Below are 17139 nucleotides of genomic sequence, written 5' to 3'. Positions count from 1 at the left end.
CATAGAGGGGTGACTTAGATAGACAGATGGCCTGCTATACATTTACCACAATATTGACCTTTAAGGCAAAACTAAATAAATTGTAGTGGTATCTGATAGTGCAGTGGTGTTCTCCACATTTTTACGGGATTCCTTCAGTAGACCATCTTTCCTGAAACATATTTGACTTGGAAAAGCCAGGGCACTCTGCAGGTTTGCATGTGGCACAGAACATTTGGTTCTCTTATTCAAATGTTATAAGCAAATCTTTAGAAGAGTCTTAAGCTATGGCTGAAAAGCTAGAGCATGGATACACTGTCTGTCTGGCAAAAATAGAAGTGTATCCATGCTTAATGCAAATCCTATATACAATAAGATGAAATAAACACAAATCTCAAACTCAAAAGCAATAAATATCACAGCACAAAGGTTTTTACTCCACTACTCAAGGTTCAAATTATGTTCCATCTGACATAAATAAATAAATAAAAAAATCAAATGAACCAAAAGGTTTTAACAATCTCTATAAAAGGAACATATAGTGGTGTTTGAATTTATGCAACTGCTGGGACACAACTTCCAGTCTAGTCTTCAATGATCTCTGCTAAGTGTATAGTTGACAGTGAATGGCCCCTTAGCCTCTTTCCCTCCCAAGAAAGCCCTTGTTCTTTCTCGTCCTGGTTATGGCCACTGATCTTGATGCTAAATCACTAACAGGCTGATTCACGTCATAGAATAATGACAGCAGTTTTCAAATTACTCTTATACTGCAGCATAGGTAACCAAAATGTTAAATTATGCAGCCACCAAACACTACTACACTCCTGAATAAAACATACTACTTTTAGTCACATTTGCAATCATTGAGAATTTATTTATTCACTTGCTTTTGCAAGAATGCAGTACAATTTTGATGGTGAGAAAAAGCAAAACTTCCAGAGAAAATCTATAAGGAGAACAGGGAGACATCACTGAGCTGTCTCGCCAACGAGTTCCTCATTACTTGTACCGAAACCAACTCCTCCACCTTGAAGTGCAAGTAGTGATAGCAGTCCCTGTTCTGCTATGGGTTTGGTATAAAACCACATGAGCCAAGTTCCCACCGATTGCAGATGTTTGTTAGAGAAGCCATCAAAACAAAATCCTCATTGGCTGGTGGGATGTAAATTTTGAGAGAATGTGGCACTATAATCACTTTATCTCACTTATCCTGTCTTAATTATCCGAAAATTAAACTTGATTGACTCTGTAAAGGATTTTAATTATATCAAAAACTCCCACAACAGAGAAAAGGTCTGCACAGAAGTGCTGGAGCTACCTGGTAAATAAGAGGGAGAGAATTCACTGACGGGGAAAAAGTGAAGCGGAAATGTAAAAATATATTATCCACGCCAAGAGAGCCACTGACGTTAGATACGATGTAAGTTCAAACAACATCAATCTCAAACCTTCTGTGCCTCTAAGAGACTACCTGTACAAAGTTACACTGTTACATGTATCATTTACTTGATAAAAATATAAGGCAAATGTAGTTCACGTCAGTATGCAGTAGAAGGACCACTCTCCATCACATAGTGCAAAGAGATGTGTTGTAAACCAAAATCTGCAACCACCATTCAATGAACTGAGATTCCCAGTGTTTGTGTGTATGCATGTGTCTGACACACATTCCTTTAAGGTTGATCAAAAGAGGATTAAAAGGTGGGAGTAACTTGAGGTATGGAACAATGTGCAGGCAGGAAAATAGCAGGACACCGACCGTGAGCACTCATGGATGTAAACAAGGCTGGATTTTAAACACTTACTGGATTTGGCATTTCTTAGTCCTCAACTTTTGTTTTCTTACAAAAAAAAGGGAGAAAAAAAAAAGAACAACAACTCTATAAAACTTAATAATCGTCTTTTTTAAGTGCAAATGAAAGTAGGGAGGTAGAAGAGGCAGCGTAGTAGCATGTATTGTGGTCATGCTGTCCAGCAGCACAGAGAGTCTTTCAAACATTTCCCTCTTTGTTTACTGTGCTCCACCAACACCCCCAGTGATGTAACACAGCTAGCTCCTAATAGCCAATCAGTGTTGCGTCCTTTACCCCCTCCATCCTTTTCGCTCCCCCCTCTCATTCTTTCTCCCTAGGACATGCCAGTCATTAGTAGGATGCCAGGCTATGACTCTCTGCTAAAACCAACAAACGCACAAATCATAGCAGAGAAATTGAACGAAAAACAAACAAAAAAAACCCCCCAAACTATACGGTTGTTTACAAACTCCTCCAGAATTTAGGCTAACTGAAAGTTTATTAACAGAGTTTTTGACTAGGGTAAAAGCCAAAAAGTAAGTGCATTGTGGTTAATGTACCTATTATTATTCAACTTTGATAGTGAGTAAACTGAATGAACTAATTGTTGATTTGATTACCGCAGCTCTCTGAGCTCTCCAGCTTTTACCTCCTTTGGCTTTATTGCTCTTCACTGCAAGCTGGCTGATTTCACATTAACTTACACTGCTTTTACAAGAAGCAATTAAAGTATTTTAACAAAACATGGATATTTAGTGATCACATATTGCAAGAGGAAGCAATACAATAATTTACTTTATTAGTATTTTGTCACACCCTTTGCCCCGAAGTCCTGTTTCACTTCTCATTCAAAGCCAAATTTCACTTCTGGCAAGTCTAACTGTCAAAGCATGTTTAAATGTTAATCACTGGAGAGAAGGGGGGGGGGGGGGGGGGGGGGGGGGAGCAATACAATATTGTAGTATTAGTAGCGTTGAACCACATGTATATTCCATATCTCATCTGAATGCAAATGAGTTATTTTAAATGAATGTTCAACACTTGATGGCTCTGCAATTCCATATTTAATAACTAATGGAGAATCTCACTTTAAGTTTAGTTTACTGCTTTAGTTTACTACCAGAGTTACGTAACTGAACTCTGGTATCTCAGTTTCTAAGAACATCATGATCTCAGGGTTAGACAGTATTGCAGTTACACTTCTAATACGGAGAAATGTTGTGCTTCTGCTAAAACGCTGCATCAGAAAATGCTCAGCGTGTTTTGTTGTGTGAGGCCTATAAAAAGTGCTTAAGAAATTGAGCGCCCTGCAGGATTACACAACTATTACAGCAGTGGCTCCACCTTGTCACAGTTAAAATAAAGCCCTCCCAAACGCCTGCTCATGAACACTGGCAACAACAGCACAAACACACACATACGGTTGGAATGCAGAGCTGAGGGTGCGTCCTTTTTTCTTTTTTTTTTTTGAAACAGAGACAAAAGACTTACTGCTAGGGTTTATGTGGTGCGGCAGTGCCAGTTCTGCCATTATGTCTCGACATGCCGAGTTTTTAACAAGTTATTACTGGTGTACTCTTCACCATTATACCTTCCAAATAAAAGGGAATTTGAAAGATACACTGGAAAAATAAATGTATCACCAGAAGCTGAGGACACTTCAGTTCAAAAGAGATTAATTGAGAAACCAATAATGACATGTTCCATCATGGATGAGCAATATTCAGCAATTAAAGGCCAAACTTTGATTTCATTGAGTGTTTTAATTAAATTATTACTGGATGTTGTAATGGAGAAAGCATCATACATGCATTTAACTTAGGAGCCCTTTTTGCTATGAATAATAGTAAAGGTAGAAAGTAGTTAAAAAGGGATAAATGGAACAAAGTTGTTTACTCAACAGGTAGATGTTTTACTGCAGAGCCTTGTATTTCTGTGTGCCCTCACATACTTACAATATCTTGTGTTACTTACTTGTAAATTTCCAAGTAAGTAACACAAGAAAGACAACTGTGTTTAAGGGTAACAGCCCCAGTTAAATGCATTATAAACTCACATTTTCAAATACAAATTATTTTTGGGGGATACAATCTATAATTCTTCAAGTATTCTTCAAATACTTTTTTTTAAAAAATATAAAAGTCTTCAAGTAGGGGTGGGCGATATAAACGATATACGATAGAAACTATATAAATTTGGCCAACGATAGAGATTTTGACTATATAAAATTTACCCGACAAATAGACTCCTTGGTGATAGATTCAAAATAGAAACTGATAATTGTGTTTTTTGTGAAACAGAAGAGGAGGATTTGGACCATCTATTCTTTTTGTGCAATTTTATACAAATATTTTGGTTGGATTTTCATACCTGGCTTTATTCCAGTGGGATTCAAATTACCCCATTTACCTTAAATATGATAATGTTTGGAGTGTTTTTGAAAGAAAAGAAAGCTAATTATGGTGTTAATGTGTTATTAATCTTGTGCAAGCAATTTATACATAAATGTCGTTTTCTTAAGACCAAACCAACACTAGCTTACTGGAAAAATGACTTAAACCTGTTGGTTAAATCTTTGACTTAAAAGGCTGCTTTTTTTGTTTCCTTTTTGGAAGATTTTGATTTAGTGAGTTAATAATCTGTTAAATTATGTGACCCCATCTTTATATTTTCTTTTTCCTAATATGTAAGGAATGTTTATTCTCTGAATGTGTAATATATGGTGCATTTTGTTTGTATGTAAATTTTACTAATATAAAAAAAAAAAGAAAAGAAAAAAAAAGATTTTGACTATACCGCTCTATCGCGAAAGCGCATGTTGTTGATGACATCAAGCTGCGCCTGTTTTGGTCGAAAGCATCGCAGCGGCTACAACCATTATCGTCTGCAAATTATGCCGGGCGAGAGTGATAGCAAAGAGATGAAGCACTTTTGAAATATGGGGAAAGCCAAAAACTGCGCTTCCTCCACTTCTGTAACATTGAGTCATTAATGTTGAATTCTCTTGCAGCTGCTCTATTCCCATGTTGTTGCCGTATATTAATAACTAACCTGAATGAATAATCTCAGTTGTTCTCCTGACTGAAGTTTGCCCCGTGTATAGCATCCTGCTATGCGATTACATTTGTCCCTGACCACCAGAATCCCTCACGTTAACTTTTATCGAGTGGAAAAAAAGTTGCCGTTCATCCCCCAGCTTCACTGTGCTAATGTTATGCTAACATAGCTGTGTCGCTAGCAATCACGTAGCATAACATTATATACCAGGTAGTCCAACTTCAGTAACCCTGCAAACACCACTGCTGTTTAGTTTCCTGTCTTCGTTTATGTTGGAAGTGACAGCAGAGCTATACGTTTTAATTAGTTTCAAAAATCTCTCAGTCAGAGAGATTTAGGTGGAAACTAGCGAGCTAACTTCCTGTTAACTTCTAACTCCGTTAAATTTAATAAATTCTGTTTTCATGGATGCTTGGATGTTAAACTTAATTGTTACACCTGCTGAAGCAGCAACGCTGATGATTTTATTAAAGATTAAAGGATTTAGACCGTTTTTAACTCTCAGTGTTCGTTTGACTTTGGGACCTGAAACGGACGGAGTTTTGGACCCAGATTACTCCGCTAAGCTCCTCACTACGGCAGCCGTAATGCTGACAATCCATCAAAACATTTTTTAACAGATTTCTGCTCGCCAAAATCGGTTCGACATCAGTAAGCACAACCAGAATTCATACATAAGGCACACTCGATTTTTGAGAAAATTAAAGGATTTTAAGTGTGCCTTATAGTGTGGAAAATATGTTATACAGAAAAAAAGAATGTATCGCAATATATATCATTACCGTACATGCTTCAAATTATATCACGATATGGATTTTAGGCCATATCGCCCAGCCCTATCTTCAAGTATTTGCTACCTTCAGGGAGAGGATTGAGACTTCCTGCAAATGTGTCTGGCTGGATGTTTACCATTCTTACATATTTCAAGGGGGGGGGGGGGGGGGAGAACAGTTACCAAGGTCAAACAATAACTGCTATGTGTTTCATGAAAAATTTGTCTTGTGATCACTGCAACCACACTCTCCTCGATTTTATAACTCACATATCCGTTTCAGGGTTAGGGGGTTCACGCCTCTCCCATCACATACTGGGTGAGGAACAGGGTAAACACTGAGCAGGTCACCAGTATAAAGACATTCAGGTCCATGGAACATTTATTTGGTTAACCTGCAAATCTTCAGACTGTCTGACAGAATAAGAGCACCTGTAGCACTTCTGATGCAGACTCAGAGAGAACATGCAAGGTTGACAAAAGAAAGGCTCTTGAAAGGGGACATGTTTCTTTTCAAAGCCAATGAAAACAGTTAGACTTTGTGCATTCTACTTTTTACAGATGTAATGCTTTCTTCCTGCAGTGCATTTGTGACAATTTCAAAAGATAGAAGTTCAACAAGCTCTCGTCCGCCTAAAAAGCTAGAAATAACTTTATACATAATTTTAAAGGGAGTTAATTTCAACACATTTTGGATGTTGCTGATACAAGTTTGCATTCTAGAAATTTAAATAGCAAACTTTTACCTAGTAGACTAAAATGACTGTGGTTATTAAATACCTAGAAACTTGTGTTGTGGTTATGGCAAACAGAAATGAAGTGTAGGTCCAACCTCGACATTCACTTAGCTAGCTCAAATTGTGCAAAATAAAACATCAATTATGTTAAAAGCACTAGATTGTATATCTTCTGGCACATAGTGATCTAAATGGCTGGCTAAATCCTCAAATATACAGTCATTGAAGTGGGGTGTAGCACATCTGTTCATGTTCACTGAAGCTTAATACACAAATTTCTCTTTGTTGGCACTCTTTGTTTTTTGGCCAGCATGCCTTTGCCATAATACACGGAATCCTGACTTGCAGAAATGGCTCCCAATAACAAGAAAACAATTTAAAAAAATAAATAAATCAAAAACTGTGATATTCTAATGCATCGAAAATTGTTAGAACTAATTAAAATGAATTTAACTGGCATGCTGATCAAAATACATAATTAATAAGTCAGTATTTTGTAACCACATTGCACGTATCTAGAAACAATATCAAAATGCACAGCATACACGGCATGAAAATTGACAAATGTTATAGCCATCAAAACTGACAAATTCCACTATGGGTGTGAGTGGCAGAGAGAAACACAGGTAATATATTAGCATATACAATTTTTTTAAAAAAGTGTACGGCCCTATAATCAGTCTCAGTCTTTTCCTCATTTGATAATATAAACAGAGGCAATGCCATTTAGCATCTGCTACTGAAAAATTGATAAATAATGTGCAAATCAATCATTTAAGTCCAAACCTGAATGATACAAATCTAAATTTAAATTTTAACCAAAACAGAATAAGTCAGGTGATTAGAGCCCAGCAGATAAGCCTTTAAAGAGGGTCTAACTATTCCTCTTTCAGACAAAAGGAACAGTGGCTCAGAGGTTGTATCGCTGAGCTAAAGCAGTCTCATCAAACACTTTTGCGTTGACGAATAATTCTGTTGCAGCCTATGTGTTGTCTTTTGTGCATTCAAGGTGAACTGTTAAACTGCATAAACAGAATTAAACTACACAACAGTTATACGTGTTACTAATGTAACTAAAAGAGGTTCGTGAAGAGTGCAGTTTACTACTTGACCTCTTTGTCCATCCCTACCATTTCAATGAGACTGGAGAGACAATATCTTTTTGATTCCTGATATATTATGGGCTGCGTGGGAAGCTAATAATAGGAGGCAACCAGAAGACAGATCAATAGTAGAGAAACATTAGCTGGCCCAGAGGAAAGGAAGAAGAGGATAGCGAAACTAGGAGGACGGGGAACAGAGTAGATAGGGGAGCACTCCTAAGGAAGCGCTTAACATAGTAATTTGGATATTAAAATCAGGGGTGCGTCAGCCGCATTTTAGTATTGGCGAATTTGCTTTGATGACTCCGGTGGCATGCACTGATGTCAGCTGCTGATAATTCGCTGTTGTGGCTCATAAATTTAGAAGTCCTTGAATCCTTGTGTTTTGAGTTCAATTTCATAAACTTGCAAAACAAGGTTTCTTTGTTCCCTTCGCACAGACGTGGGGAAAAATGAAAAAACATCTATATCTATATTGACTGTTACGCAAACTGTTAACAACAGCCAGCCGAAATAACAATATTAACATTGATAATATATCTGTCCAAAATGTATAATCAGTAAATGCAGATAGCAAGTTGATAAATACAGAAAAAGTAAAAGAAAGTTAGACAAGATCTTCAAAAGAACAGAGGGAATACTTCATGTCCATCTGTGTTATGTATCAGTAGATGCTCATCAATAGAAACATTATCTTTGGGACATCCAGGAGCCAGCAGAATGATGATGAGTGCAGGAAGAAGGGCACTCTGCTGAATGAAGACTTTAATTGCACCCACTTGCATACACATCAAACAAGGCCGACTAAACCTGCACTAAACATAATCTGTCATCTTGACAACTCCACTAATGGCCACTTTTCTTATACGGGAAGGAGATATAAGAAATCCACACATGGAACGCACAAAGACATGTACAATGCTGCACAGGCTCTGCTGGCTGCGTGTGGCAGATAAGTCTGGTGGCAGTAAGTGCGGTATGTAAACATTTGTGCAAGCTTGGAAAGATACTCACAGCTGCTACTCCAAGACTTGAGGAGAGATTTGATGCTGATCTCAAAGAAGACAGAATCCTGCAGGCTCAGCATGGTAGCTCCCAAAAGTTAAGCTTCCCCAGAAGGCACAAATTTTACAGGTTTCCTTTCACCTTTATTTCCCAAAAGCCAAACATTCCACTCTTCTCAAAAATAAACACCTTGCACTTATCAAACTTGCAGACTCCACCAGTAGGAGCTGAGTACTAGCCTCCACAGGTGCTAGTTAAAGGCAGCATCCTGAAGAACAGTGCTAGCAGATGCTGACGGAAAACCCAAGAAGCCCTACCACTTTTTCGCTTTTGCCACCCAGTTAGCTGAAGTAAAAGTGATCAGAAAGAAGAGAGAGAGCGCGCAGCCTGGCTAGTTAGAGAAGTATTCCACCCAAGAGCCTGCTGCCCACTTGCCAGTCCACAGAGTCCCTCATCCCCATTTCAGCAGAGAAAAATCCAGAAACCGAAGGACACAACTGCATGAGAACTTTTGTTCCTGAAATGAGGGAAAACAGCAGCAGAACAGTACGCGATAGAAGTCTTAACAATGTGCGGTAATATTCCTTCTCCCCTTCTCTTCCTGTGTGTATGTGTGTGTGTGCGTGCATGTGTGTGTGCCAGTCCTAGCCCGCTAGCACCGTCAGCCACCCTCCTCCTCCTGCCCCAAAAGCTCTCTCCCTCCGTGTTCGCTCATGGCCAGCCCCTCCTCTTCTGAGTGAGCTCTTGTTCTTTTACCGATGCCTTCTCTTTTCTCTCAGAGTGAGAGAGATGGAGAGAGCTTGTTTCAACAGCAAACAGGGAGGGAGGGAGCAGTGCGTGGGGGTGGTTGATGTCATCAAAATGCTGCGAGTGTTCCCTGGCCGTGGTTCAGTAATGCATACGCATGTCAGAGCTGCTACTGTGCTGCCTCTCTGCTAGCCTATCAAAGCAATACTTCCTGTAAGCTCCGCAGCAATACTGATGCGTCATTCCAAACTGCAGTAGGAGGGAAAGGAAAGAATGGGAGGTGGATGAGGGAAAGGAAAGAGGAAGGATAGATTGAACACACCTTAACTAGTCAACCAAAATAATAAAAATATGTTCCTAAATTAAATGTATTAAATGTATATTTCACTTTTTAAAACAGGAATATATATGACGTAATAGGAGTATGTTAATGCAACTCACTACAGTCAAGTGAGATGGATAGATGACTTGCTACCTGTTTTCTTTGGCATTATAGTGATCGAAACTAATCTTCTTGCTAAGCTAACTGCTCACACCCACAGGAATCATGGGCATTACATCACTGCCCTGTCTGAAAGCTACCAGGCATAGTAACACACAGAATGATACACAAACACACAACACACCCCATTAGTAAGAAAACAGCCCATTGTTTTTGTGTGAATGTGAAAGACACACGCACACGATTCAGCTGATATTTTAATCTTGCACTGACGCTAGTTATTCCTGCCCTGGCAGAGACTTTAATGCTGATCCACATGACATCAAGCAATTTGTAGTCAAGCACAGGATTAAGTTTGTTACCAAAATATTGTGAAGGGAAAAGCAGTGGGAAAGCTGCAAAAGACAAATGTTCTTTGTCTTCTTTTAGTTTAGTCTTCATTTCTCGCTCGCCCTCAGTCTCTCCCTCCGTCACATGTCCTCCACTACACAAGTTATGCAAAGTGAGGCAGAGCTCATTGCAAACAAACAACACAAGCAGATGCTTTGTCAAGCCCTGGCTGGTGCTACCCCGACGCAGGCTTCCACTGTGAAACTCTGCCTTGTAATACACAAACAGATTGTTTACAGTACCACTGCAAATTTGCAGCAATCACACTGTTTTATTTTAAGCCTTAAATCGGAACTTCTATGAGTCATGTTTAATCTTTCCTAGAGCTACATTAAAAGCAAGATACTGCCCCGTCTGTCTGTTCAAATCTGACCAACTGCATTTCCCCAAATGTCAAAGTATTACGTATGTGTCTAATTTACTAACCTAAAAATCCCCAGGATTACACTCATGCAGCAGCTTTACTGTGACTAATGGCCACAACTGGAGATGTAAAGCCATATATAGAAGTCTGTGAAGCAGAGTCTGATCCTGAATGAGAAGGGGAACAGCTTGCTGTTGCACAATTCAAAGACAATTTAGGAACATAGCAGGATGTTTCAAAATATCAGACAGTTTCTAAGTAATGAAGTAAAATATGTTTTGGGGTTATTTTGTTAAGATGTCACTAGATTACGTGTAGCCTTAAATTAGTTAATTTAATGAGGAAATGAAACTCTTGAGATTAAGAATTTCTTTTGTGAGAGTTCTGGGTCATGTCAGGAAACATGAGCCGACCGCATTTTCAATGGGAAAAAAAACAAAACAAAAAAAAACCCCAAACCCAAGCATGCACAGGGGCAACATGCAACACAGAAGGACTCCACCTGTGGGGTTTTTTTTGTTTTTTAATCTTTGGTCCACCCTTTTTCTATCTGACACAAATGCAGTAAGTAACAGCACAGAGGGTGGATAGCTGAATAGTTTTAGGGATCAGTCAAGTTTGACTGTTTTCAAATATAACTTACTAAATGTGCTCCCTTTACATGCCTTGGCTCTAAGTTCATGTAGTGGGAGGACAACAGAAGAACTCATGGTCAAATCCTGTTTAAAAACAACATCTGGGTTAATATTATTGTAATCGACAAATGAGTCAACATAAAACAATCAGAGCTCTCTGCAAACATTGTTTTCTGTAAACCAGCTTTATTGTTTAAGGAATGCAGGACTGACCACACCGTCTCTCTGGGAACACTAGAGCTAAAAGCTACTGTCCGATGGAGCTGACGTAAACCGAGAACTTCAAATAAACACCATTATAACTCACTTCCTGGAATAAAGTCCTCACTGATCAAATAATCTCAACTAAATGCACAATCAAGGCAGGTTACTTAAGCTTCATTCACAAAGTAGGAGCAGTGACTGACAGTTAGCCATCCTGGCTGCAGACAGTATAGAGCAGCTGCTCCTCCCCGGAGCCCATGGGGTGGAGGATGCATTTCCTGTGCTGGCCTCTCTGAAGGGCAGTGGTGGGAACAATAATCGATAGGAGCTGTAATTCAATCCCTGACCTCCCCAGCGATGCCTGGGCTGCAGAGGACACATCATTTAGATCCATCACAGCATTCTGAGTATGCAGCACAATTCTGCAACCTGCACATCTACTTACTTCCGCATGCTCCGTTGACTCAGACCCAGCTATTTCATTGCACTTCTGTATTAAACACCACACATTTAGACAAAGGTTTTACACAAAACTAAATAGGCTGGATTTTTTTCCCTTTAGTAGTATATTGCAGTTTAGCTGAATGACAGTGGATCTAACCTTCATATATAATGTGTTGCATAAACCATAAACGGTCAAATTCTATGAGACAATCTATTGATTCTGCTCAAGCTGAAAATGAGCAAACTCATTCTTTTGATTCGCCTAGCAAATTAAGACAGTCTAATTGGAAAAAAAAAGAGTATTTCTTAGGTCAGAAGCAAAAGCCCCCGTGGAATGATGAGCAGAACATGAGGAAAATCTGAATAAAAACACCTCTTAACTCAGGTTTTAAAAGGTCAGTTTATTACTCATAGAACCAAATGTCTTCAAGTTTATTCACTATGGAACAGCTGGCTGGAGAATGAGTATGAACAATGATTCACAGCATTCGTCGATATGACACCATATTCCCACTAAATGCAGGCTGCACTGCGCACCATTATGGAGTTTGTTTCACTATTGTTGGCTGACGACTACTTAAGAAATTCCATGAATAAGTTCATCCATCCTGTCTGGATACACACCCTGTGGAGTGTTTAGACAGAAATTTCACAAGGATCTTTTATTACAGAAGCACAACCCATCACTGCACCATTTTGTCACATGCTCCAAACACTCCCTAATCACAAACCCGCTGCACCCATTAACCAAATACAGTCCTAATCAAACGTATCCTGAAAACTGAACTGTGCATCAAGCAGTTGAATATTGTCTAAGCCTGCAAAAGATGACAAACGACAAAATGAAAAGAACAGCACCGCCTTAAAAGCCACAGACTATGCAGGTTCTTCAACAAGGGAAGTGTCACTCCACACGGAGTTAAAACTCAATTAAAGCTCCTCTGACCTCATCTTAATGTAGCAATCACGCTACGTCTTGTAATGCATAACTCACCATTGTGACCCCTGCCATCACCAGCATGGTTCAAAAAGGAGACTTTTTTAATATGATGGATCTTTCCTAATAGGGAAGAAAGAAGGAAATGTTTGAAAACAATTTGCCCAGTCAACAGAAACTGTCTTTCAAAATGAACATCAGCCTATAGCCTGCAGTCTGAGCCAAGCACATGAACACAGACGCAACAAGAGTTTCATGAGCCAAGCTAGCAAAACTTTAGATTATCTTCACACTTCACCAAACCAAAATGAAGAATATCACTTTGTTATTGTGGGTTAGTTTAACCGGTTGAGTAATGTTATTCATAAAAGACTAAGAGGCCAAGTGAGTGCAGCAGAAGGGAAGGCTGAGTCATATTTTAGCCATGAGCAAATAGGGAGCAAGCATGCTCTGACAGGTAGCAGTGGAGGGGAAAAAAGAAAATACCCTGAGAAGTTTACCAGTGTAAACTGGCTGACCTACATGAAAAATTATATGTACGTAAACCTTTAACTACTGTCACAGGCACAATATATCCCCTACTACAGAGGCATGACACTGGCTTTGGATGTGTCCAGGCGGTGAACGATTATTGAGTTGATGTGGCAAAAGATTTGTATTTGCTTCAGAGCAGACATGGTAGCAGCTGGTATACGCCACCTTTTGTATCCTTTGAACTTAATGCTCCATAGAGCTCCACGCTGTCTCACGCTGTCTGGAATGACTTCAAGGTGCACAATGCGATGGATGTTTTACAATGTCAAACTTCCTGACTGGAAGCGACTGGAGATGTTGACCTTGAATAAGAGCTGGCCAAAAATTTAATCAAAGACCTTTGACTTTTATGGATCTGTCCTCAGAGATTTTTGATCACACCTTGCCTACAGCTTACCTGCCAAGTAAAATAACTCTGCACTGTTAAACAGACATAACCTGCATCGCAGCTTTCCTTTTATGTTGTCTGAAAATGCTTAAGATCACCAAAGCTCCAGCCAGAAACAACAAGTATGCTTTTTATCATCCAGTAAGATGTCAGATTGCTAGATCAAATGGTGACAAGACACCCAGAAAAGTCATGATAGTGGGCTTTCTATGGAAAGGCATGTTCACAGATAAAAGAGACTAAATAAATAAAACACTCTTTTTCAACAATCCACCATTGTGTATATAAGTAGCAGTATCTTAAAAAAGGAAAGAAAAATCAAGGAAGAAAGTAAGAAGTATTTGACACATATTTCGCGATGCTGAACTAAACCACCTGGGTAGGACAGAAATCCACAATCCACAAACACTAAAAGGGGTTACAAAAAAGGTTCTATTGACAGTAAACACATCAAGCGGACAGAGTAACCTTTAACACTTTTCTTTGCAAACGCTGTTATCATTTTGACTGGCTCGGTCACAAAAGACAAATAATTTTGTTGCTGTGTTTTAAACTTTTGACAACTAGGTTAATGGCAGCAGTGAATGTGAATAATGTATTAAGAATGCTGACCATGAAAACATGAAAACCAAAATAATGTTTTAAATTGGGCTTGGAAATTTACACTGTATGCAGTTCTTAAATATAGTCTGTGTGGGCACATCACAGCAAGCATTGCCTTTGTAAGCTAAAAGTGGTTTGGTAATATTCGTGAATTGTTTAAATAGCAGTCTGACAGACCACAGTCCAGCCTAAACTTGGCTTTCTTATGCTACTGCCATGTGCTGTCGCATTACACAGTTAAGAGGGCTCCACCTACACTACCTCAGTTCTGTGTAGCTGCTTCTGTTTAATACTGATGTGAGATCACATTTTGACAATGGATTTGGCCTAGAGCTGGGCGATATATCGAGTTTTTAAAACATATCGATATATTTTTATACGAGATATAAGATGTGACAATATCCTTTATATCGATATAGTCTATGTTACGTTATAATTATAGTTGTGGAGCCGCAAGTTTGCCTCTCTTTCGTCCACTTTTGTCTCTACGCAACGTTACTCCGCCTCGCCTTCACTGAAGACAACTCCCCCTCCTACCCCATCGCTTCACGTGCAGGCAGCGACAAGACGGACACGGCAAATCTCCGTTAACGAGTTACTGCGCATCGCCCCATGCGTGGGGCTGGACGGCGTCAACGTGCTAACGAGCTAAACATGCTAACGAGCTAACCGCGCTAACCCTAAAATCCTTTCATTCTCTCAAAAGTTGATAGCGCGCCTTATGTATGAATTCTGGTTGTGCTTGGTGGCCGCGAACCGATTTTATGTGGTACACGGCGTTCAGCAATCTGTCAAAAATGTTTGAGTACGACTTTGGTAAGCTACGGAGCTACACCGCTTGATAGATTGTCGGCGCATTACGGCTACCGAGGAGCTTCGCGGAGTGATACGTACTGTGCATCAACGTAATATTACCGTATTGTGTGTGTATAAGGACCATAAATGGCACCTGTAAGAGACGTGGTTATGAAGCGGATTTCAAACTCCAGGCTATCAGTCACACAGTAAAACTTGGGAACAGAGCAGCTGTAAAATCTGTCTGTCTTTGTTATTACGCTCAGCGTCTTTTAGTTTACATTTTGACTGCACAATTGTGAGCTCTTTGTTTAGCACAAAAATAACCTTGTTTTCTTTTATTTATGGAGCATTATTATTTAATGAATGCTCATAATTTAATTTTGAGTAATTTTTCATGTACATCTGTGCTGTATGTTAATAAAAGTGCCTGTGTGACATCTGGGACACAGCTTTGACTAAGAACTCTTTTTGTTCTTACTTTATGGCTTAAAAAAAATATCGAGATATATATCTTATATCGCCATCCAGCTAAAAAATATCGAGATATGAATTTTGGGTCATATCGCCCAGCCCTAATTTGGCCAACTAGGCGAAAAACCCGTAATACACGCAATGACATCACTGCACCAATTCCAAATTCAGTATGAATTTTCTGACTTCACTTCCAGTGGTTTTCTGGCTCACAGTGAGTGGGGTAACTACTAACTAGCCATCAGGAAGACAGTCTTGCACATAGTAAATTAAAACTACTACTACTAATACTTTACTGGTATTCCAAACAAATTTTAAAGAAAAATAATTTTATGAAAATGATTTTCCTTTGACTAAAAGATTGGATGGGTGCCAAAAATTTTCCACTCTGTTAACAGTAAGTGAACTGACTGCTACGAATCATAAAATATTAGAAATCCTGCGTAGATAAACTTACTCAATATATACTATACGGTATAACACATCCAGGACAGGCATCTAAAGCAATTAAATCTCTGTTTTCCACACAATTAATTGGATTTGGATTTATTTATTTATTGCACAATTTGAGAAAAATGTATCTTACCACTGTTTGCACTTTAAACATTTAATAGCCTATGCCCAATAAACAAAGAAGAATATGAATAAGGAATAAAGCTTTTATCGCAATGTCAAATTTTTGCATATCTACAGTGTTATTTTGTGTATTGTACATGTTCAGATTGAAATCACAATGGAAATACAATTCATTTGTCAGCACACATGCCCCTATGCCACACTCTCAATTGAGCATGGATTGAGAGTGGTGACCACAGCATTTTACTGCCCTCCACAGTGAACAGAAAACACAGATAACCCAGTCGTATTTTTTCATACATGGTGTATGTAAGCATGTGTGCATAAAGCAGGAGGGTATTAAGCCAGTTTTTGGAAATATGTTAACAGAGATTAACCAAAATTGTAATCTATAGGAAGCACATAAAAAAAGCTATATATATATGAATTGTGTATTTGGGACATTTGTACCTTTAAGGCGGGTATGGTTACTGCGAGCATGTCTGGAGGAGCTTATCCCAGCATCTTGCTTTGTAACCGGATCTACCAGATCTTCTTCAATGGTCTGTCCCATGGTTAGCAGGCCCAGTCTTTTCACCCGGAGAAGCCGTGGGCCTGGCTCCCTGGGTTCAGTTCCCCCATGTTCAGCAGATCCCTCACCTGAGATCACAGCTGGAACCAGGCTCTTTAGAAAATCCATGGTCGATGAGACTTTAGGTCTTTTACTCTGGTGCATAGTCCAGTAGCCTGTGCCACGCCATTCTGACACAAATTACCTGCCTGTTTCACGTGCCCCATTTACAGAGGAGTAGGTAGTCTTTATAGCGAGCTGCAACCTACATGTAGCCGTCAGACGTGCACTCACTGTAAAGTTCTTAAGCTGTGGGCCCTTACAGAGCAACGCAGAAACTCTCTGTCAGGCTCTCTAAAGCTATATAGAGAGCTCCAACTGTAGCTAGTTAACCTGACAGAGTGAGAAACTTTCTACACTGCACATTACCTGTCTGTTGACAGTGTAAAGAGAAAGCAAAAAGACATGGATCTTTTCATAGGCTGTGATGTAATTGCAAGTAGGCAGGGCTATATTTGAGTGCCAGGCACTATCTGGGGTGGGACTAGAACATGTTCCACAGGAGATAACACAAGCTTGGGCCTCTAGCCAATCACAACAGCGACGACAC

General features: G+C 39.3%; 1 protein-coding gene across 10 annotated transcripts in view; it reads right to left on the bottom strand.

The window, feature by feature from the left end:
* Positions 1-17139, bottom strand: part of fryl (furry homolog, like) — a 75242-nt gene that overhangs the window by 44919 nt on the left and 13184 nt on the right. For 7 of the 10 annotated variants that reach the window (XM_085264134.1, XM_085264135.1, XM_085264137.1 and 4 more), the window contains exon 1: positions 16430-16959. The exons of 2 other annotated variants lie outside the window; for them this stretch is intronic. In XM_085264134.1, coding sequence (XP_085120260.1) covers positions 16430-16694 — 265 coding nt within the window. In that variant the 5' untranslated portion in view covers positions 16695-16959. Of the gene's footprint in view, positions 1-8455; positions 9241-16429; positions 16960-17139 lie in introns of those variants that run through there. One more of the 10 variants, XM_085264140.1, reaches the window with a different exon arrangement.

The sequence above is a fragment of the Mchenga conophoros genome, linkage group LG23 (assembly GCF_057382185.1).
Source record: "Mchenga conophoros isolate Kocher_MC1m ecotype Shallow Benthic linkage group LG23, M_conophoros_male_GT1.1, whole genome shotgun sequence".
NCBI classification, from domain to species: Eukaryota; Metazoa; Chordata; class Actinopteri; order Cichliformes; family Cichlidae; genus Mchenga; species Mchenga conophoros.
The sequence above is the reverse complement of the archived record's forward strand: the minus strand, read 5'-3'. Positions and strand labels throughout refer to the sequence as shown.